This window comes from Amphibalanus amphitrite, unplaced genomic scaffold (genome assembly GCF_019059575.1).
Source record: "Amphibalanus amphitrite isolate SeventyFive unplaced genomic scaffold, NRLGWU_Aamphi_draft 000617F_arrow, whole genome shotgun sequence".
In the NCBI taxonomy this organism is placed as follows: domain Eukaryota; kingdom Metazoa; phylum Arthropoda; class Thecostraca; order Balanomorpha; family Balanidae; genus Amphibalanus; species Amphibalanus amphitrite.
Genome location: NW_024882111.1, coordinates 258,330 through 280,368, shown reverse-complemented (window position 1 = coordinate 280,368; position 22,039 = coordinate 258,330). Strand labels below are relative to the sequence as shown.

At 53.3% G+C, this 22,039-nt stretch overlaps 2 protein-coding genes across 5 annotated transcripts; one reads left to right on the top strand and one right to left on the bottom strand.

The window, feature by feature from the left end:
- Positions 1–456: 456 nt before the first annotated feature.
- On the top strand, positions 457–9,241 carry LOC122363341. Its single transcript, XM_043332491.1, has 8 exons — positions 457–579; positions 1,526–4,568; positions 4,741–6,452; positions 6,733–6,965; positions 7,281–7,409; positions 7,751–7,922; positions 8,184–8,344; positions 8,691–9,241. The coding sequence occupies exons 1-8, from the start codon at positions 553–555 to the stop codon at positions 8,809–8,811; spliced, it is 5,598 nt and encodes a 1,865-aa protein (XP_043188426.1). The 5' UTR covers positions 457–552; the 3' UTR covers positions 8,812–9,241.
- Positions 9,242–10,573: 1,332 nt separating this feature from the next.
- LOC122363342 (putative RNA-binding protein Luc7-like 2) lies at positions 10,574–22,031 on the bottom strand. 4 transcript variants are annotated; one of them, XM_043332495.1, is made up of 11 exons: positions 21,852–22,031; positions 16,697–16,792; positions 16,142–16,193; positions 14,082–14,173; positions 13,688–13,786; positions 13,279–13,398; positions 12,864–12,962; positions 12,320–12,532; positions 11,849–12,075; positions 11,439–11,561; positions 10,574–11,061 (listed from the first exon to the last, which is right to left on the bottom strand). In XM_043332495.1, exons 5-11 carry the CDS (start codon positions 13,781–13,783, stop codon positions 11,010–11,012), a joined length of 930 nt encoding a protein of 309 aa, XP_043188430.1. In that variant the 5' UTR covers positions 13,784–13,786; positions 14,082–14,173; positions 16,142–16,193; positions 16,697–16,792; positions 21,852–22,031; the 3' UTR covers positions 10,574–11,009. The 4 variants fall into 4 exon arrangements, with proteins under 4 accessions (XP_043188430.1, XP_043188431.1, XP_043188429.1 ...); XM_043332496.1 differs by having other exon boundaries at positions 14,975–16,193; positions 21,852–22,019; XM_043332494.1 differs by having other exon boundaries at positions 14,082–16,193.
- Between the last annotated feature and the right edge of the window lie 8 nt (positions 22,032–22,039).

Sequence of the window (22,039 nt, the reverse complement as noted above, 5' to 3'; positions counted from 1 at the left end):
TCACAGGTAATTGAGCAGCGACTTTGTACCAAACTGAGAATATCAGACCCGTATCGAAGTTATTTCAGGACAGCTACTTCAGCTGTACGATTAACAGTGTATGGTTACGGATGCTAATTAAACAAGTTTACGAGCTTAGAGCTGATAAGGAGCTCATTAGCTTCTACTCGGATATAGATGCCCACAATTTACGGCGTCCAGCTAGGCGAGAACTGCCTACAATATCCAGCCACTGTTGCAAATTTAACCGATAGCAATGAAAAGTCGATGACGCTAACAAAAGAGCCTTCCGGTGACACGTGTTAGATATTTCGACCAAAGCTGACCATTCTGTGCCCTGAATACTCGGGCACAGCCACGACTCACGGCCGTTTGACATCCCAATCGTGCCCCCCGGTCGCCGGTCGCTGAGCGCGCCTCTGCCGGTGACCTCCCGCGGGTCGCTGTTAGGGAGGGGCGGGGTTTCAGTCGGGCCGGGACGGCCGCGGGCGCGTGTGTGAGCCGGGGACAGAAGGAGAGGCGGCGCCAGAAGACTGCTTCTGTGCAGTGGTCATGGCGATACCCTACAAACCCAAGGCGGTGAGTGAAAGGATGCAAATCGTTTTATTTGTTTCTCGCTGGCCTGATAATGAGATACATTAAAGGAGAACCGTGAAACGATTCAGAAACAAGTGATTGATAAGTTATCAGTCGATAAACGTTTGCCGCGCCTCAAGCTTTTTCAGCCTGAGCCAGCGAACACAGACGGGGAAAATATTAAAAACATGGGAATATTTCACGTACCTACCTATGTGATGATTTTCTCCAAATACAGGTTACGAAGAAGAAAATAATTAAGATGCCAAACGAAACGCGACAATAAACGTGCGCCCATGATAATCATTTATATATTTCCTTCGTCACATATCATCTTAGGTCAGTGAAAGGACAAGTCAAAGTCAGCTTAAAAATCAAAATTACGAGTTCTCATCATTCTGTCTTCTCATGCTGCCGACCATACGGCCCCGTCAGCATAGCGCCCCTGCAACCTAGAAAATCGCAGTGTGTTCTGAGATATCAGTAGATGCCTAGCCTGCCCAATTCATTGGCCAGGGTTATGTAAGTCAGCTAATTAAGGAAAGACGGTAAATCGCAAAGTGGACTGAATTGCGATTAGCGCACTTTGTTAGCCGCTGCAAGGCCTTCATCAGTGAATAATCTCAAAAAAGGAGGAAATCCTTTCTTATATTTCACTGATGAAGGTCTGTGGCCGATATATTTGAAAACGCTAAAACAATATAATTTTGACTCAGCATACTTTTGGAAAGGATGATAATAAAGAAATACTTGATTTTTACATCTATTATAATCATGTAATAATCGGTCGTCCTCACGGTGCTAGCTAAGAATGACCAGCTTCTTGGGTTCCTTTAATGCCCGCTGCTCAGAGTCGATAAGGAATGGAAAAGAGATGTATAGCTGAGAGTTAAAAAGTACGATTTTATTACGTGGGTATGATTAATTAATTTGTTGTCACACTTTTCAGACCGAAAGTGATGCTGCACCTTCAACGACTGGAGAATCTGGAGCCGATCCGGTTGATACTTCTTCGGTGCCGACGGCGGAGAAAGACGAGACGTCGAACACCGAGAATGGGACGAGCGCCACCACCAGACTCGGGGAGACTGATGCAGCTACGACGGACACTAGGAAAGGAACGACGACGACCACCAGACTCGAGGATACTGAGGCAGCTGCCATAGACACCGAGACGGGAACACCCACCTCCAACGACCCCAAGCAGGCTGAGACATCCGCGGCGGATATCAAGACCGAAGCCACCGCCCCAGACCCCATACTTGAGGAGCAGACTGAAGCAACTACAGCAGAGACGGAGACCGGGACGACCACCCCCGATCCCAGACTCGGGGAGAAGGCTGAGACGGTTGCTACTGACACCGATACCGAATCGAGAACCAACAATGACCCCGGGCTCGAGGAGACTGAGGCAGCTGCGGTGGATATCGAAACCGGAACCACCGCCCCAGACCCCAGTCTCGGGGAGGATGCTGAGACGGCTGTGACGGACACAGAGACCGGAACGACAACTAGCAATGGCCCCGGACTCGAAGATACCGAGACAGCCGCGACAGATATCGAGACCACAACGACCACCAGCGATCCTGGATTCGGGGAGGAGGCTGAGAGCGGAGCTACAGAAGGCACCGAGACCGGAATCGCGGCCCCAGACCCCGAACACGAGGGCACTGAGGCAACTGCAGCAGACATCGAGACCGGAACCACCGCCCCAGATCCTGTTCAGGCTGAAATGACTGGTGCGAAAACCGAGAACGGAACCACTGCTCCAGACTGCAGATTCAAGGAGGAGGCTGGAGCAGCTACAGCACACATCAAGATTGGGACCACCACCCCAGACCCCGGGCTGGGGGAGACTGAGGCACCTGCCACCGATATCGATACCTGGAAGACTAGAGTCGGATGGGAGCCGGGGACAGAGGCGGTGGACATCGGAACTCCGAGGAACACTACCGACACTGGTAACAGAGAAGACAACGGGGCTGAAGGATCCATCACCAACCTCGGGTTTGAGGAGGGAGCACGGACTGATAAGACCGACCCTCGACCTGAAGAGAACACAGAGGCGACAGCAGCGAACGGCGGACCACCCATGGTAGAAACAGCGACAATTGAGAGCGCCCTGAGTGCGTCACATCGGCAAACATCACCCGATGCATCCACAGACTCACTGGTTAGGGATCTAGAAACCACAGGTACAGGCCCCGATAATCAGCCACCGGCTGCTCCCGAGCTGTGTCCAGGGAGCGGACCAGCAGCTGGCGAGGAGCCGTCCGAGAGCGGGCTGGGTGCGGGCGCCACCGGGAGCGACACGGAGCTGCGCTACCTGGCCGTGATGGTGCAGCTGGAGCAGCTGGCCAAGCTGCTGGACGAGTCGGCGTTCCAGTTCGCCAACGCGCCAGCCGGGGATACCGCAGAGAGTACAGCAGCTGCGGTGGAGGGTACAGAAGGGAAGAATACAAACGTGAATGATATTGAGGCGAATGATATTGATGATATCGAGGTGAACGGCATTCATGGGAATGGTATTCATTCGGATACTGCTGAGGCGAATGGAGCTGATGCAAATGGTATGAGCGTGAATGTCGCTGCGAAAAATACCGAAGCGAAAGCCGATGCGGAACAACATGTCGAAGAAAAAGATACGGAGGTGAGGAATGGAAAGATAAGGGCGGCAGAGGCGAGCGCTGCTGAGGTCAACGAAGGTGAGGCGAATGTCACGGAGGTCAAGGATGCAGAGGTGGAGGATGCAGAGGTGAGATCAGATGCAGATGTGAGAGGTGCAGAGATGAAGGTTGCAGAGGTGCAGGATCCAAATGTGAGAGATGCAGAGGCGAATTCTGCCAAAGTGAATGGAGCCGAGGTGAATGCTGCCGAGACAAATAATGTCGAGGTAGCTGGTGCCGAGTCGAATGGTGCCGAGGCGAATGGCGCCGCTTTCAACGGCACTGAGGTGAATGCCGCCAACAGAAAGGAAGCTGAGATGAATGGTAGTGCTGAGAAAGATGTCGAATCTGAGGATATTGAGGTAAAGAACAACTGTGCAAGCGGTACCGGTGGAAGCTCTACCAAAGTTAATGGAGTGCAGGTCTCGAGTACCGAGCAAAATGCTGCCCTAACCGATCCAAAAGCAGCAGCTGAGCTGAAGAGGAATCGCACCAGATACGCCGAACTGACCGCCCTCCTAGCAGCCGCCTGTATTCACCTGGAGGGCCGTACTCCGTGGTCCGTGAACTTCAAGATCGAGCGGCTACCCCTGCCGATCGGCCAGCCGCCGAGAGCGTTCCGTCCGCCACCGGGGTACGAGCTGCTGCCCCCGCTGGTCTGGCCCGTCTCCGCGCAGCTGGAGCGCTGGACGGCCAGACCAGTCGAGGTCTCCAGGCCTCCATCAGAAGACCGGGCGCGGCCTGACGGAGCACCGGCGGAGAGCAGAGCGAGAGATCAGGGTGACGACCCCGGCACACAACCAGAACTGGACGATACAGGCTCAAAGCCAACCGGCGGTGCGAGGAGGAAGACCTGTGTTGAAAAGAAATCTCAAAGTAAGTCCGTGCCCACAAGTCAGGTACCAGTGAGACGGAATGGAACAAGCAATGGTAACCACAGTCTATCCAAAGAATCACTCTCCCACGGAGCCGCAGAGCTCGAGCCTACGCAGAGCTCCACGGCCGCATCCCCAGCTTCCTACGCATCAGACCGCCTCACCCACGGGCGTGCGTCACCCAGGCAGCTGAGGGCAGTTCTGTCAGCCTTCCAGCGACGTAGTCGGGCCACCTGCGCGGCTCTGGCGCGGCGCAGACGGCCTCCAGACGATCCCGTACCCTGGGAGCGCCCCTGCACTGTGGAGGAGCGGCAGCGGCGCGACGCAGCCTGGTGGCGGCGGCAGGTGCAGCGGGACGTCCGGTACGGTGACCGGGTCGGCCACTGGTTCGACAGGAGGTTCGAGCGAGGAGACGTGCTCTTCGACCCGCCGCCGCCGACAAACTACACAGGTCAGTCGAACAGCCTCTAATCTATTTTCAGTTACTTTAAACCATTTCAATGCACAATGCAATAAGCATAAAGTAGAAATTTGCTAATACAGTTAGATCAATTGCCGTATGTTCTTGACAAAAAGAAGCACGAGCGACAATTTTCAGCCCCTGATCTGATCCGACGTTGCAGGTTTCTCCACCGCCCGAGCGTCCGACTTCAAGTCGCTGGATCCAGAGCAGTTCAGCCGAAGCATGGGTGTTCCACTGGGGTTCCTTTGGGACCGTAAGAGCGTCGACCGCAACTGCCAGAACCCTCAGGGAGCAGTAGGCGTCCCCAAAGTCCAGCGTCCAAGCAGCGCTACAGCTCGGGGCGCCGCATCGGAGGCCGGACAGAACCCTGGTAATGCTCGTCGGGTAGCTGCCAAGAACAAGAAACAGACCAGAGCGGCACCTGCTGCTGCTCCTAGCATGGCAGCATCAGACGCCGGTAGCGCGACACCAAAGAAGCTCCGTGAGGATGACCGAGAAAACAGAGTTGAGGCGAAGACTGCCAGCGGAAGCAGAAGCCCAGATGGCGAGCAAGATAGGGACGGCGAACGTCTGGACGCTGTCGAGGAGATGAGGGTGAGGGTGATGGAAGAGTTCACGGAGCGGCATCTTCGGCTGGGTGGGTCTCTGACCGACATTCTGGACGTGGTGGACAGCCCGCAGAAGCTGGCCAACGCCGCTTTGGAGAAGGGGAAAACGGACAGCGATGTTGTCGAAAAGAAAGCCGTGGAAAGGGGAATCCCTGTCCGCGAAACGGGTGAAAAAGACGAGGATGACACTGACAGGACGAACAGTGCTGTTCGCAGGCAGCCAAAACGAAAACTTGACGAAGCTCAAGACACGAGTGAGACGACTGACACCGAAGATGGGAATGCTTGCGCTGCTGGAGGACACGACGTCAAGAGTGACGACAGCAGCGGCATAGCTAGGGAAGGGACCACGTCTCACGGAGCGAGTGAAGCCTCTCTGAAAGTCAGCGTCACGATGGCCGGGAACACGGACGAGGTGGCCGTCCTGGAGGCCACGGCCATGGAGCTGGACGAGGAGAGGGTGTTCGGTGGCGTTCACCAGACCGACCACTTCGAGTCGATGCTGAGCGACATCGACGACCGCATGAAGCAGGCGTGTCGGAGCAGCGAGCAGCTGCGGCTGGAGAGCGGCAGCGTCACCGGCGACGTGGAGCAGGTGCGACAGGCGCTGCCGCAGATGGACCAGATGTTCGCCTCGCTACAGAGCATCTCCGCCGCCGTCCTCTCGGCGGCGCGCGCCAAGGAGGCTGGTGACAGACGAGAGACACCCGAGGGAGAGGACGCGGTGAAATTTCCGGCGTCAGAGTCCAAGCCCGCCGATATGCCCAAAAAGTCGTCCAGGAAGAAGAAAGGTGGCCGCAAACTCCAAGCACAGACGAGCGATGCTGCAGCTTCAAAGCAGGACAAGAATGGCCCGGATCGGCGTGTTAACATGGACTCCAGCCCAAATGACGAAGCCAGTGCATCACCGAAGCTGAAAACCAACACCCAATCATCCCCACCAGCCAGCTCAGGCGCCAAGCCCAGGAAAAAGTCCACCAGGCGCACCACCAAGTCCTCCTCCTCCACGCCAGCCGAGCCGCGGGTGGAGGTCGCGGAGGCGGACTCGACCAGCGAGTACCCGTGCCTGGTGGGGCCGCTGGAGCTGCGGCCCGTGGAGGGCATCCCGCCGCGGGGCACCTACGTGGCCCAGCACAAACACCTGCTGCAGCCGGCCGAGAGCGAGTTCGCGCGCTGTCTGACCGGCGAGGAGCGTACCGACCTGCTCAGCCCCCTGGGGCGGCTCGCGCTGGCCATGCCGCAACGGTTCATGTCCTCCAAACAGGTCAGACTCAAACTACTGCTTGAGGAGATCGTTGGGGGCGGGTCTTTGAACTCTTCTAGGTCTATAGATGTTCAGCATAAGCCTGCAAGGGGTGAATCAATTTCATGAGTTATTCAGTATGTAACGAGAGTAATTTGCAAAAATATGCTGTCTATTTTTATTTTAATTGCGGCTTTTCGGCTGAACATTCGATAGATTTCTATTCGTAGATTGGCATGTGTGCCATCTACCCGAGATAATGTGTCCCAATTCACTACGACGCCCCCTGTTGTCGCTGCAGCTGCTGGAGGTGCACGAGCTGCTGCAGAGCCAGGGCTGCGCCGACGACCCGCGCGCCATCGAGGCGCTGCTCCGGGTGGAGAGGTCGGCCGGCGACCACATCTCCACCGTCCACCAGTTCTTCCAGCTCGGCTGCGACCGGCGCTACCACCACGTCGAGCTGCGCGGCAAGCCGATGGCCTTCAGCAAGATCGTCAGCTGCGACATGCTCGCATTTCTCCGCGAGAACCAGTGGTAAGCTCTGTCGCAGGCGTCTGCTGCTGAGTTAGATGAAAAAGGAATGGAAAGCTTAGTTGTGAACCTGTTTACACTGCACTGCAGACTACAGACTATAGTAGCCATGCGTGAACCATGACTTCGGTCTTCGCTTTTCAATGGGAATTAGCTGCTGACGATACTGTAAAATAAAATCAGCAATGACTAGTTTAGCTAGTATCGCATGTATTCCAGCCAAACTGTTCAGCATATCAGCCAATGGTGTGTTCGGCTCTGTGATTCTTTCCATCCTACTGTGCTTGTCCGTCCAGTGACAGCCGGACGTCGTTGCAGGCAGTGGCCGGCGCTGGTCAGCCCCAACACGTTTCTCTCCGGCCGGGGCAGCGGAGACGGTATTGCGCCCAATGCATTCCGGACATACGCCGAGATCGAGAGTCACATCGAAGTGGGCGATATGGTTAGGTAAGTAAAAATGCACTGCGCTGGTATCGAACGGGCAAAAGGGAGATGCGTCAATGGGCGAAGTTACAGGTCGCCGCTTCTCTGTAACAATATCTAAGAACATGGTGTGGAGTTTTACGCATAATAGTGGACGAGATTATACGATGTCCGTTCCCAGGCTATGTGTTCCATGTGAAATGCCCGCCCATCTCCAATGGTGAGCCATACCGCTCGTGTGTTTGCGTCTGTTCCGCGAAGTGAGCTTTACGCTTTGTGTGTTTGTTGGGCAGCGTGAGCGGGCTCACGGTGTAGTGTGTAATGTATCGCCCAGTGTACACCCATTTTGTGTGTTTGTTGGGCAGGGTGAGCGGGATCACGGCGTACATCCGGACGGTGGTGCGCCACCTGTGCCAGGGCCTGGTGTGCCGGCTCGAGCGGCGACCGGTCAGCTGCGCAGAGGAGAAGGAGGCCGTCTCCAGCCTGGTCTCGGTGCTGCTGCACCGGATGCAGGAGGCCACCCACGAGCCCGCCGGGGTACGGTCCACAGGCGCAGGGGCTCCCGCCGACTCGCGCTGAGCTGAAGACAGTACAGCGCACTATGCTTTTCTTTCCCAGAGGCAGCATCATTTTTATTGTGACAGTGAATCAATTCATTTCGTACCTATATCAAACTTCTGTTTCCTTTTGCACATTTTCCGTAAGTGACCAAACCGCGCTCTCCTGAAAGTACGACACGTCTCTCCGACCAACCCTGGCGAATTCCCCGCTCACTCGTGCCGCCCTCTGCCCCGACAGATAGTCATGGTGTACTCTCTGCACAACGACAGTCTTCTGGAGGGCGAGATGCGCCACACGAACCGGTACGTGAAGCTGCGCTGTGAGAGCCACGCCGCGCTGGTCGGCTGCAGCAGCTGGAGCTGCCGGCTCTGGCTCTGGATGCTCTTCGAGACGTGCAGGTGAGCGACGAGCTGCTGCAGCGCTAGTTTGTATCAAACAATCTTGACTGTGGGTGTTACGTGCAGGGAATGAGACCACCGATGTTCCGTCTACAATAAAAAGTGTTGGCTCTCGTCTCCCATAATCCATCTTATATAACGGTAATGACGCGATGATTATTTCGTGAACGCCTGCAGGCCATTTAGCTAGAGAAGTTGCATCACTGGTGCCTCCCTTGCCGTCTACTGAGTCCCTGCTCTGCCTCTCTCGCTGTCCGCTCAGTCCCTCCTCTGTCACATCGACGCCTTTCTCGCTATCCACTCTGTCCCTCCTCTGCCCCGCTCACGCCTCTCCCGCTGCCCGCAGACTGTCTGTCGAGGGAGAGACGCAGTTCGCGCAGATGATCTACCATCAGCAGAGGGTAAAGGAGGAGGAAGAACGCCAGTCACCCCGCCGGGGTGCCGCGAACCGCAAACCGCGACACTAGGGGCGGCTCAAGGGCGAAAGACGACTCGGGGCACAGTGGACCTCCCTGAAAGACGTCTTTGGGCGCGGAGCTGGATGATTCAGGTTAAACTTCAATGCCGAATAGTGGATCGTAGTTATGATAAGGCGATCATTAAAGTGTTGTATCGATTTTAATTTATTAGAAAATGCGTCCATCCAGTGGCTAGTTTTATGGTCAGCATTATTTTATCAAATCAACGCTCTTCAGCAGTGAGTGAAGGATATGAGAGACACCGCTGGAAAGTGTTGTAAGATTGTAAGCGAGGCTGTGAAACATTTTTCATCCGCGGCATCTTCATTCCCTTAGAACGGCTTCATTTGTAACCGACAGGATTCGACGAAGCGGCATGGTATTGTGTCCTGTTTTATGCCTCGTGTCATATCATAAATACATTTCGAGTTACATGCTACATTGACTATGTATACTAACACATCACCATGGTCTGATGTAATCACTTGGCTTTGACTTTGATGCATGATACTTCTTGTGTGCATTACTCATATGAACCTTTCCTTGTGGCATTACTAAATCCTGTCACTTTCATAGTACCACATCAGTGTTTTTTTTTCTTCACAGCGCTAAATTTTCACCCCAAGAAAATACCAGAATACTAGAAGACTAGAATAGAATACTAAAAAATACTAGTCACCAATCACTGAAAACATGCATCAGTTTTTTTCGAGCAGTCATATTGGCCTATTTCCAACTGGGTGGACAGCGGACTGGACACGCGACACCCTTCCGTCGAGCGTTGTGTGACGCGAGGCTACCACACATCTCGTGCACGGTTACGTACGATCCCTAGTCACGAACTGGTTTACGTGTGCCTAATACCCATGTACTGGTGTGCGTGTGCTCGTAGTTAAGCCGATACGACACAAAAAGCAGATAAATATCCCCTTGTCCAGCCAGTTCTCACCGGGCCGGCCGATTTCACTCGGACGAACTCTCCGGAGGCGTCACGCGCTCATTCAAGCTGAAAGCAATTCCCAGCGCCGCTACCCCCGAGAATAGACTGATCTCTGCACGAGATTCGATAGAACGCCAGGCCCGTGCCAGCTCCATCCGAAATCTACACGGGAGAGACGCAAAATGGATGACACTGGGTTCCGCATGACCGGCGCGCGGAGAGCATGGTACCGGGCACACGTGAAACCGCGATATATGATTTACTGCTCGATGGAAGAAGGTAAAAAGTTATCGGTCCAGAGCCACGGCTGCCAGATAATCTCGCTTTCTGAGATGAATGGAGATTGGCGAGCGAGCTTTCTCCGTGTCTTTCATGCCGGCAGAAACTAATGACGATACCTGCGCCCCACTACGGGCGGATAGCATTCCGGTTTTCCAGACCCTGGGATAGAAACAAAAAGCCTCACCCAGGCTACGTAACAGAAACAGAATGCAAAAATAAAAGAAAGCTGAAAACGGAAGGGATAGAGGGTCCAGACAGGCACGATTGATCTCGGCAGCTCAAGAGTTGCACACCCCTAAGGCATACGAGTGCCATCCGTATCTCGTATCAAGCGCCATCCGAGTCTTACTTCTCCACGACACGGCAGCCATCACGACTCGCTCACGGGTCAAGGAGGCGGAGTTCCGCGGCTGGCGTCCCGATGTCTCCTTGATCTCCCCTATTCCCTTCCTCTCCCGCACACTTCATCGCCCGGATATCGCCGGGGTCTACACGAGGCTCCAACCACCTGTGTCGGCGCCGCGGCGGACTCTGACGAAACTCAGCGGCCGTGCTGTACCGATTTATTGGAGAGCGCGCCAGTCGCGGGGCTCAGACAATGGGAGGATGATCTGCGGCGTAACTGGGTGATGCGCGCCGGTCAGCACATACGGTGACTACCCCACACCCGCCCCGCCCCACGGCACCCACCTAACCCGTCCCGTCCCGTCGCGGATAGATAAAGAGCAGCCGCCGCCGGTCCGCCGGCCCGGCTCAGCCGCCGTCGTTCGGACTCGCTCTGCCGGCAGTTCAATAGATGTCACATTACAGTTCGCGCAGTCAGCTAACACGTCACACAGGACAGCGGTGACGTCACCAGTCACACAGACTGAACAGTGACGTCACACAGATCGAGCAGTGACGTCACCGGTCACACAGATCGAACAGTGACGCCGCAGGGGGCGGGACTGACCGGCCGGGGTGGACAGGCGACTTCGGCCGGTACTCAGTCGCGACTGGCAGAGTCCCCGCGGCCGTTAGACGCGCTGGCCGACCGTCTGGGGGAGGGGGAGAAACGGGTCAGATCGGAGCGGGTCATACAATGAGGGTGTGTGGGGGTGAGGGTGGGGATGAGGAGGGGTGTCACGTCAGATCGGGGCGAGTCATACACTGACGAGTGACAGTGAGGGGATATGTTTGACTGCGGGATGAAAAAAAAACGTCTACCACACAAGGACTAGAAAAAAAAAGATACAACACCAGTACCGACAGATAATTATTTAACAACCGAAAAAAGTCGAGGGCAACGAACCAAGGAGAGCAGCAATCTAAGATGCAATTGATAGAAATGTCGGTAGCCAGCCACGTCCAAAACTGCCTCTCCCTCCCTCCACCGCGCCCGTCCCTCCGTGATCCGTCCGCCTCTGATACACACCTTTCTGACCGCCGGTCTCGCTCGCGGTCGCGGTCCCTGCTGTCCCGCCGCCGGCGACGGTCCCGGTCACGGTCTCGGTCCCGGGAGCGGTCCCTGCGCCGCTCACTGGACCGGTCGCGGTACCTGCGGAGTGCGGTAAGGCCGTCAGCACAGCTGGTGGGATAGGAAAACCACTGAGACGCTGAACCGGCTGCACTGCGCTCGGGTACTAACATCACCATACTACAAAGTCCCCATTAGTCTAAAAAGCTACAAGAATCTCCAAGCGCGTTTCGCAGAAACCTCCAAACAGAACTAATTCCGAGGTTTGTCCGTTTAACACCAGACACAAAACGCTCCACGGTCTTAACCCTCTGAGGATCTGCAGAAATCAACCCATTTCCAAGTGTCTCCCGTCCGCCGCGGCTCACCTGCGCCGGTCGCGGTCGCGGTCTCGGCTCCTGCTCCTGCTGCGCCGCCGGGACGACCGGTCCCGGTCCCTGTCCCTGTCCCTGTCCCGCTCCCAGTCCCGGCTGCGGCTGCGGCGCCGCCGCTCCCGGCTCCGGCTCCGGTCGCGGTCGCGCGAGCCGCGCCGTCGCTCATTCAGCTCGGCCTCGCGCGCCTTCCTGCGCTCCTCTCGCCGCTCTTCCACGGTTTTCTGCCGAGGGGGAGGGGTTAGAGTGGGACGAGTTGATTGACAGGGAAGGCTGAAAGCAGATAAAGCAAGGAGACGATGAAAAGGGTGCAGCCTGCAACGCTTCACTTCAATAATTGAGTAAACCCAATAAGCATGAACGAATAAAGACAGTCACAAAAACAGCTATAGACATCGAAATATAAGCGAAAGGGGTACATAATAGTAACTTCTGCTGCAAAGCGCCCAGGCGTCAGTCCGTGCTCACCCGCAGTTCGGCGAGGTTCTCTCTGATTTTGATGAAGCCCAGATGGAGTTTGCCGCCGAAGTGGTCGGCCAGCCGGCGGTCGTTGTCGTGGATGCCCAGGTAGGCCGAGCACACCTCGCAGACACGCAGCTTCTGCTGCTGGTAGCTGGACGCCGGCATCGAGTTGCGGTACTCCTGTTCGGCCAGCGCCTTCTGCTTACGGATGTCCTCCACCTGCGGCGCCGGACCGGAGGGTCAGGTTAGCGGCGCACGGTCAGCTCAGGTCAGCGGTGGACAGACGGGCACACGGTCAGCGGCGCACAGTCACCTCAGCCGGGATGGTCAGCTCAGCGGCAAATCGTTCGACTCGGCGATGGAGCAGAATATACACAAGAAAAGTATTTACGGGGAAAATCATAAGCGTCAGCTGATTATACGTCGATATAAGCTAAGCACGTGTACTGAAAAAAGTGAGCTCGCTCATAAGTACTATCATCACAAGTCGCCCCGGCCCTGTCCCCCCCCCCCCCTCTTCTATGGTGGGGTGCAGCTGCAGCAGCCTCACCTCCTCCATGAGTTTCATGCTCTCCTCGACGAGTCCATCGGCGCCGAGCTCCTCAGCTCGCGCCAGCTTCTTACCGATCTGCTCGGCCAGCTCGTGCACCTGACGGCGAGTGACAGGAAGCGGCGAAACGGTCAGACTTGAGCTACAAACCATAGACGAGTAACGATACAGGGCTGCGGCTGTGAGCCAATGAGGCTCCGTTACATGAGCGCAGATACGTCGGCTTTTAGACGTTCAGCCAGCGCAAACATCAGCGATAACGCTGATCATTATACCCATGGTGATAAAGACGAGAGCCTTGTCCCAATAGTACGAGAGTGAGCTAGAAGACCCCTTTCCGGTCGACGTGCTCATCGCTAGGTCTCAATCCCACAAGATCCGAGCCTGGCACCACCCACCCGGGCGTCACACTGACCTTGTTTGCCTTGGCGGCCACCTCGGCCGACAGCTCGTCCTGAGTCTCGGCCAGTCGGCGTTTGGCCAGCTCCGTCTTCCGGTCACAGTCCTGGATGAATGACTGAAGGTGCTCCATAGCCTGGGAAGGCAGACACAGCCCATCAGAGGAGACGCATCTGAGGATACTGCGGGCGCCGATGTCAGGTGCATCTCTGGGAAAATTATACAACTTCGCGACATCATTTCAAGACCCATATCGTTCGGCGCTCCAGGACGTGCCCGCATACTGTGGACTGTGTGGAAAATAGCGACAGTACTTCTCAGTGATAGTTTGAAACAGGCATGGCATATCCTACAAAAGATACCCGCTGTCCCAGCATCCCCGCGTGCTTCTCCATCACGTCTCTGACTAGCGGCGGCGCGCTTACGTCGATGTCGTAGAAGTAGTCCTTCTCCTTGATGGCGGACTCGTAGTCGGCCCGCAGCGCCACATCGTGGATCCTGGAGCACGTGCCCAGGTCCATCCGCTGAAACGGCCGCCACGTGAACACACGGGTCACACTCGGTGTCACACACTCGGGCTCCAGCACCGGGAAGAATTAACACCGAATATCGAATTGGTGAGATAAGTACGAACCTTTTTGATAGGCACAAATGTTTCCTAAACACCGGTATTTGAGAAAACGTAATAAAATGTAACCAATGACAGATACTTCCACTATGACAACTCAGAGTCACACCCGCCTCGGCTCAAACCCACTCTAAGAACCAGTGGTCACCCGCCCCGCCCCGGCCCGGCCCGAGGACCGGCGGCCACCGTACCGTCGAGGCCAGGATCTCGTTGGGACAGCAGCCCAGCAGGAAGCTCTTGCAGACCTTCGGGTCGGTGAAGCGCACGCTGAGTTTCGACTCGCCTGGCGGACAGGAGGGGAGTCAGAGTCGGCGCGGCCACCGCTGCCCGCTCCCCGCGCTCGTACCAGCTGGCTGGGTCCCCACCCCCGCCGGGGAACCTCTGTCGGTCGCAGAATCACAGCCGAGACCCCCGTGCCGCGGAAACGCCTGCTCATAGGCTACGGTCGCCTGATGGGTGATGTATGAGGAAAGGTGTGGTGTTTTAGGGCGCACCGGCAACGAGGCTATATGGCAGGAAAGGGACCACCACCAGCAGATATTCTGATGCCACATGCAGAGGATCAACAGGATGCCACAGAGGGGAACGTCGAAAGATAAATCTTATCAGCAGGATGTTTTGCCGATGTGAAATACCGCCGAGGTTTTTCGTTGCACAGAAGACAGGTGAGAAGCAATACATTCTTACACTGCGCTTTTCTCACGTAGCAGGAGATGTAACAAGGATTTCCTTTTTGCACGAAAAATAAACTACATATCGCACCATCGAACATTGCAAGGATGTTAATCCAATGGAATCAAGGCATCTAGCTCTAATCAGGGACGACGCTCACATCATTCAGTAGACAAATAAAACCTCGTTTAGTATTTACGGTGTTACATGATCGAAATGATTTGAATGTCAAAATGCAACGAAATGGAAAGAAATTATGCGAGTGTCGTCCCTGGCATGACCTTCACCGGACCATCGTGACACGGCATGGGGACACCGGGGAGGGCGACGGTGGCGGCGCCGTCACCATGGCAACCACGACCCCCGGACGTTGCCATGGAAACGCTGCGCGGCCAGCGGCTCTCGGACTCACAATACGCGCGCCGCCGTCTGCCGATCCGGCGCTGCTCCTGCAAGGGTGTTAACGGCCCTGCGGCGCGCCCGCTCGCTCTGCCTGTACCTCCGGGGCGGAGCTGGCCAGACCAGGGTGTCGTCCGCTCCGCAGAGCTCGTCACAGGCCTCCCTTACCTCGGAGGATCGCGAAACGGGGCGCATACAAGCATAGAACATATGACATTACGGAAACTGATCGCCATACACTACTGCAAGGGCCCGAAAGATATCACAGTATTTTTAATAAATGAAGCGAAATTGCACTCATTTCTTTTTAGTCGCAGATGGCAGCCGAATTCTCTGTAGAAGTGACAAGGATAATGAGCGTTTTAGATTTTCAAATGAGGACATTTTTAGCCACTAATCGACTGAGAACCCAAACCGAAATGTTCGACTTGAGTTTCTTACTACCCTGGCCAAGGAGCAAGAATCAACGGAGCGTATAATATTTTGCAATGAAACACTGATCATCAAAAATAGTAACCAAAACTCAATTTTAAGACAATATGTAACATTAACTATTGCTTTTCAAACAGCTTCCTTGACTAAACAAGCAAACTATTCTAGAAGCGAAATTATTTGCATTTTCACTCCTTAAGAGAAAAAAATCGTTGAAAAATAGATGGCTGCTTCACGTCGAGTGCCAAGCGATTATTTACAAAATTATATTAATACGAAGCTCGTAACTTACTGCATTGCATTGGCTAGAACTTAGGTCTATTTCCACAAGTTTTTTGTTTGATTCCTGCTCCTATGCTTGGGTCGATCATAATCATGAGAATGATTACAGCTCAATAATAATTACAGCTTAGATATGTCGATGGCCACTCGCCAGAAAGTCCTACTCACCCAATCTTCTTCGTGCGGGAACGGTATCACAAGATAGACAACAGAACAGATTCTGCAGTGGGATGTCTGCACAAATCAAACTTTCGTGTTATTCTCATAAAGAGTTCAGCAAAATTACCAGGAGTTAGTGTGAAAAGCAAGTCTGGACATAAACCCAAATGAAATTAACCAAAGCACTTACTCTAGAACGATATGTAGCGACATCTATCCAGAGTGATCTCAAACATCAGAGTGCTACAGTGATTAATGAGATAGAGAGCGACTGACTGGCCCGTGACTGAATGGGGGTAATACACACGTGATTGACGGCATCTGACGGCGGCAAACACGCATTTTTAGCTGGCCACACCCTAGAAGAAAACACACGCTGCTTACTATCAGCTGTCAGACCAGTGGCGAGCACACAGCAGAGCACAGCACCGACCGATGATATGCCGCGGCGAATACAGCGGCAGTGGCAGTAAGCACAGTCCCCGAAAGCTATTCACCTCTCCATTCCGCCCTCACAGTCCAAATTGAAAGATACATTGTAACAGCAAAAACTGAATGTATGTAATGATGTGTTTTCAAGGAAAAGAACTTGATATACAAACATAAAGAAGGTTTCTGCTACCAAATTTTAGTCAATCCTAAATACACAAAAACTTATCCCCACGAATACAGCTAAGGCCCCACTGTGATAGCGTCGAACCTGCCAGGCCCGGCCTCGGCCGGGTCGGCCGGGAGGAGAGCAGCCGCCCCAGGTTCCCTCCACAAAGCTCAGCACTCAGCCGTGTGGCTCGGGTGGGGCGGTGGGCTGCCATCCTGCCCCGCCGCCCGGCCGGCCAGCCCGCCGCCAGCGGTCTCCACTCACCATCTCGGCTGGTCCCCATCAGCTGGTCCAGCATGGCCCGCATCTGCTCGGCGGCAGACATGGTGAGGCCGGTCCGGTACGTCTCCAGACGCGTCCCTGTGGCACCAGACAGGTGACACGTCAGGTCACCAGCCAACACAGTCGGAGCGGCTCACAGGTCCGTGAGACGGCAATGATGACAGAAGGACGACTCAATTGGTAGGACGACTCAACTGTCATTACAAAAGCTTCCATTGTTAAATCAGTGACAGCTCTTTTGGTATGACTGGTGAACAATCTGTTAACAGATCCTGATCAGCCTGACACTCGCACCCTCGTCACAGTGAATAATGGAGCCAATGTGAGGTCAGCCGCCCAGTTTTTAGTGCCCAGTGCGATATGCCGCGGCACGGCGGCCCCGGAGAGGGGCGTCTTGGGCCATGAGGACGTGCCTATACCCGTGACGAGGCACCAATTAATTCTGCACACCACCACAGTCAGGCAGAGCTTGATCGAGCAAGTTATGTGGTGTTGTCACTTTGTCAGCAAGTTTTGTACTTTGCCGTGCATTGGTGGAAACACCTGAACCTATGTACTTCTCTTTTAGAAATAAGAAATCGATGCAACTAAACAAACAACTGCTACACATTTGATTGGGTAAAAATTAGCTAGTTGCTAATATGAGAGGAGAATCCTCTGTTCTTATTTTGTGTAGACAATACAGGGTAAATACTCGATCTTCATCTCTCATTGATTTGATGGCAATATTTGGCTACCTACGCATTTCTTCATCACCCTCCCTTGTCTTCTTCATTTACCTGCGCACGCATGTAACTCAAATCTTCGTCTACGCATATAATTCGTTGGCGAATCTTTGCCCAGCCCACCAAAACGGAATCATCAACCACTTGTACCCCATTCCCCTATAAGATGCCTTAAAAAATATCACTGGGGGACCCCACGCAGGCATCACATACCACTTATTTTCAGCCCAGCCCCTGGACAGTGCACAGAGATCCTCAATGAACATACCAACGTCACGTCGACGTAAAAACGTGCCGGCGTCTAGACATCGGCATTCCGACGAAGGCCAGACTGCAAAACGTGGCAAATTTCGATGGGATCTCGAAGGTGCACACTGCACAGTACCACCATTAGCCTTGCTCAGGCGTGCATTTACAAACCTAGGGTGTGCAAGAGTGCACTGACAAATCGTGGCATGCTACATGCACATTGAGAGCTCTCACACAAAGTCCTTACAGGCAATACTGTAATGAACGAATGAGCGAATGAACGTATGAATGTATGAACGCAAATATGAATGAATGCTGAACTGAACTGTCGCGAGGCAGCGCGTATGGGCGTGATACGCGTCAGTCCGACCTGCTCGATTTACCCGTGATTAGAACGGAATCCGGGCGCCGCCGGTTCCTATACGCCACTGTATCCAGTATAACGCTCTGCCTCCGGCGCTGCGCAATCTCGGTCACAGGCTCTTTCAAAGAGAGTATCTGAAGCTACTACTGCGTGAGCAACACGGCGACCCGGCCAGTGTGTAGCAGCACGGTGGCGCAAATGTAAATATGTGTGCAAAGGTGACACGTGTATGAAGTGTGTAATGTTATGCCCACCTCATTCGTTTCACCTGATTCTGCAGCCAATAATAGCCATTTTCAGATGGATCGGCTTGCAATGATAAGTACAATACAAAGCAAGAATGCATGTGATGAACGCAAAATGTGTCCACATCAGATCCCTGTCAATTCACTTGAGCAAACATTACACAGTGCCACAAAGTCTGGCATTATCAGAGCTGCTGATGTATGGGGGGGGGGGGGGAAGAGTGACCTGACCAGTGACCTCCTCCAGGCTCCAAGCCATTGGATCCCTGAGAGCTAGAGCTTTACAGAAAAATTTGAGTGGTAGGTATTGCAGGAGGAAGCTAACAAACTATAGGCAAAGATAGCATATACTTGTGGCTTAGTCATTAGTTGGCTAGTGATTTGCGAGGGGTTAGGAGAGTAAGAAATGAAAAGCATTCCTGGGCCCTGGCTAGTGTCAGTGTCAGCTTTCCTGCAAATCAGTCGGTATATGTCAAGTTTAGGTCCTAACTACAATTGTGACGCTGTTGATACGAATATGAAACAGCAAAAATTTTAGGTTTTAGGTTAGGTTAGGTTGTAGGTTTGTAGGTTTTAGGTTGTAGGTAGGTAGGTTTGTAGGTAAGGTTAGGTCAGGTTTGATTGTTTTTTCCTTTTAATTGCGAAACATATGAGTATCATTTTTGGATTCAGGATGTCAAATAATGTAAAAATATGAAAAATTCATCAATGAAATCTTCTTAGGACTTAAACTTGACATTTACCAATCAGTCTCGCTTCTTTTGGAATACACAGCATATTTTTCACTCCCAACTCGCAGTGCTTCAAACTGTAAGTTAGGAAATAAATATGTTATCCATTCTAATGCAATGAGCAAGAAGTGATTTGAAATTTGAACTCATGAAAGCAGTTTTCCAGCCTGATAAACATGATGATGGTGATGTCTTCGGGGTATCGCCTTACAGGGGCGGAAAATTGTCATAATCCCAGGGGGTGCTTCTCTAGCATCTGGCGAATGGAAGCTTCGAATTCTTGCGTAGAAAAGCATGTGTAGGTACGTTTTCCAAGCAGCATCACTCTCCTCGCGGCTTACGCAAAGCAGTTTGTGTCTCAGGCGTAAATTAAGCACTCCTGGAGCACTATTGCACGGTGACTTTTGAATTTCAGGGGGTGCTTGAGCATCCCCAAAACCCCTAATTCTCCACCCCCGTTAGGGTGGTCCACATTTACATGGTAAAAAATAAAGTTCGTCAGATTCATCGGGCCGGGTCGGAATTCTTGTCGATACTATAGCACAAGTTTCTGTGCAAAATTTCATTAAGATCGGATGATTTTTTCCCGTCCCGCAAAGCGGTCAAAGTTTCCATTATAACGTACCAGCCTTTAGCATAGGGCGAATACTTGTCTTTCAACATTGCCCAGTCGCGCCAGCGGCTATCTACCAAGGAGCTTGCCTGCTCAACGCACCAACCCTCTCTAGTCTTCTCAATGATAGATCTGGTCTTTCTATCAGCCACAGGCAGGAACGATAATCCACAGTTCCTGTTGCAGTTCCTGTTCTCAGTGCCAGGCAATGCCCTGTATGCCAGGAGGTGCGAATGCATTACGCTAGTTATGAATTTGCCTGCGTCTGGGATGGCCGCTGAAGCTGCAAAGGCACACGCTCAATCATCGAAATGTGGCTTGTTTTGGCAACCAGAAGCAAATCCTTGCTGGATGAAAGAGCCTCTTACGAAATGCATGACGCATCTTTTCACTTTTCACACCATCCGTCTTCAGGCCCCGGACTCCCGCGACCCCGTCTTTCAAGCGGTTTGTAAAGTGGTGGCAGCTCACGGACCGAGTGTCGTTCAAACCGCTCAATGACTTAATCGACTTCGACAAGATGATCGTCACCTGACGCGCATTGCTGAAGAAGCAGCGGCCCGTGATGACTACCGCAATGTGGTGTACTTCACCATCGTCGTGATGGACGGTGACTTGGAAGCGAGCATCCTGAAACCGGTTGCCCTACAATGCGCTCGTTGGATGGCAAAGGTGATCAAGACGTAAGATCTCTCAAGTCAAGAACACTCTCAAGAACACTCTTCTGTCAGCTCGCGCTCACCGAGCACGAGAAGAGGACGATGGTCCGGTTCACCACCTTCATCGTCACAAGGTAAGTAGCACCTTGGCTGTCTGCCCACTGATCGACCTCAGCATCATGAACTGACATCGCCCTCCGCAAAGGCTCCTACCGCTTACCACACAGATATCGGACGGTAACCGGGCAAGGTGATGGGCAAGGCCATCGGTCTCTCCTTCTTCAACGACGGGACGACGGTCGAGGAAAAGAGGCGATCGCCACCTCCATGCAGCAGCGGCTGAGAGAGAAGAACCCTGCCGCGCCGAAGTCGCCCTCGACGCAGTGCCAGTGGGGCAGGGCAGCGCTCGCTGGCGTCGTTTGCATCTATCGGTCGGTACATCCCTCGGGGCCAGCCACGATTTCCTCAATGTCGACTCGGCCGAGTGGTCAGACAATGACGACTTGACCACTGCTCATCGGCGACCGGCACATATAAGGGTGGTGAACGACTTTGCGAGAGCTGGGTATCGCACTGTTGCCCTCATCAGTGGGAATTTTTTTAGCGCCATCGCGCACGGCAAGGAATAGTAAAAGCACTTCCTTCAGGTCGAGGAGCACCACTGCACCGGACGTTGCATCTGAGAGGGATATTGGTGTTATGTTATTGGTCTCAAGATAAGGGCCCAGGCGACCTGTAGTTCGGATGCGGTGAATACCCTCACCCTCGCCACAATTCGAGTGGGGGTTGCGCTGGGTGGGAGGAGGGATGCACTCGGCCCGAGCTATGGCGAGGGTAAGGGTATTCACCGCATTAAAACTACGGGTCGCCTGGGCCCTTATATTTAGACCAATAGTACATGATGGCACGCACGGTGGATTTTGGATATGCTATTTTCACGGATGCCTATTCCACTCTGATGTGTTTCTCTCCTTTGCTGTTCTTTTTTTAGTGACTGCCAGTGCGTATTGAGCAAAAAAATGTGGACTGAGTGGGAGAATTCGTATTATCGCTCGCCCCGTTATTGATAACATAAGGAAAACTTTGGTCGCTTTGCGGGACGGGATAAATTTATCCGATCGGAATAAAATTTTGCACACAACCTTGTATCATGGTATCGACAAGAATTCCGACCCGACCCGAAAGATCCTAGAAACTTTTGCAAAATGGACCACCCTAACCCCCGTCGCCTTAGCATCGGCACCCCTTGAGAACCCCTGGGTTTTGGGTTTGTCTAGGCATGGTCTGGGGTACTGGGAGAACATCCTGACAACAGGAATGAAGGCGAATATGGCGCACCACAACTTTATTACAGCTTGGAAGGATAAAACTGCCAGGTTAACAGTATCTCTGATGGATACGGACTATCCTAAATGGTCCTAATGTTGAAACTTGAAAATCTGAAAAATATATCATCCCAAGACTGCTACACACTGACATCAATCAACCAACAGTAACTTGGGTACGGGATTGCCCCCAATCCTGATCCAGTGATAAGAAGCCAAAACTCACCAAGCGAAGACCACTGCTGTTTTCAAAGAAGGCTTATTGGGTTGAAAGAAGATATTTCAATATTATCAATATATCTCTCTAAGTAGACGGCTCAATCCGTTTTTATACCGTAAATAAAACAAGTCGAGCCTCAGCGCGTCGTGTCTCTCGTCGTCTCCTCCACTCTCCCGTTTGTCAAGGTTCATTAC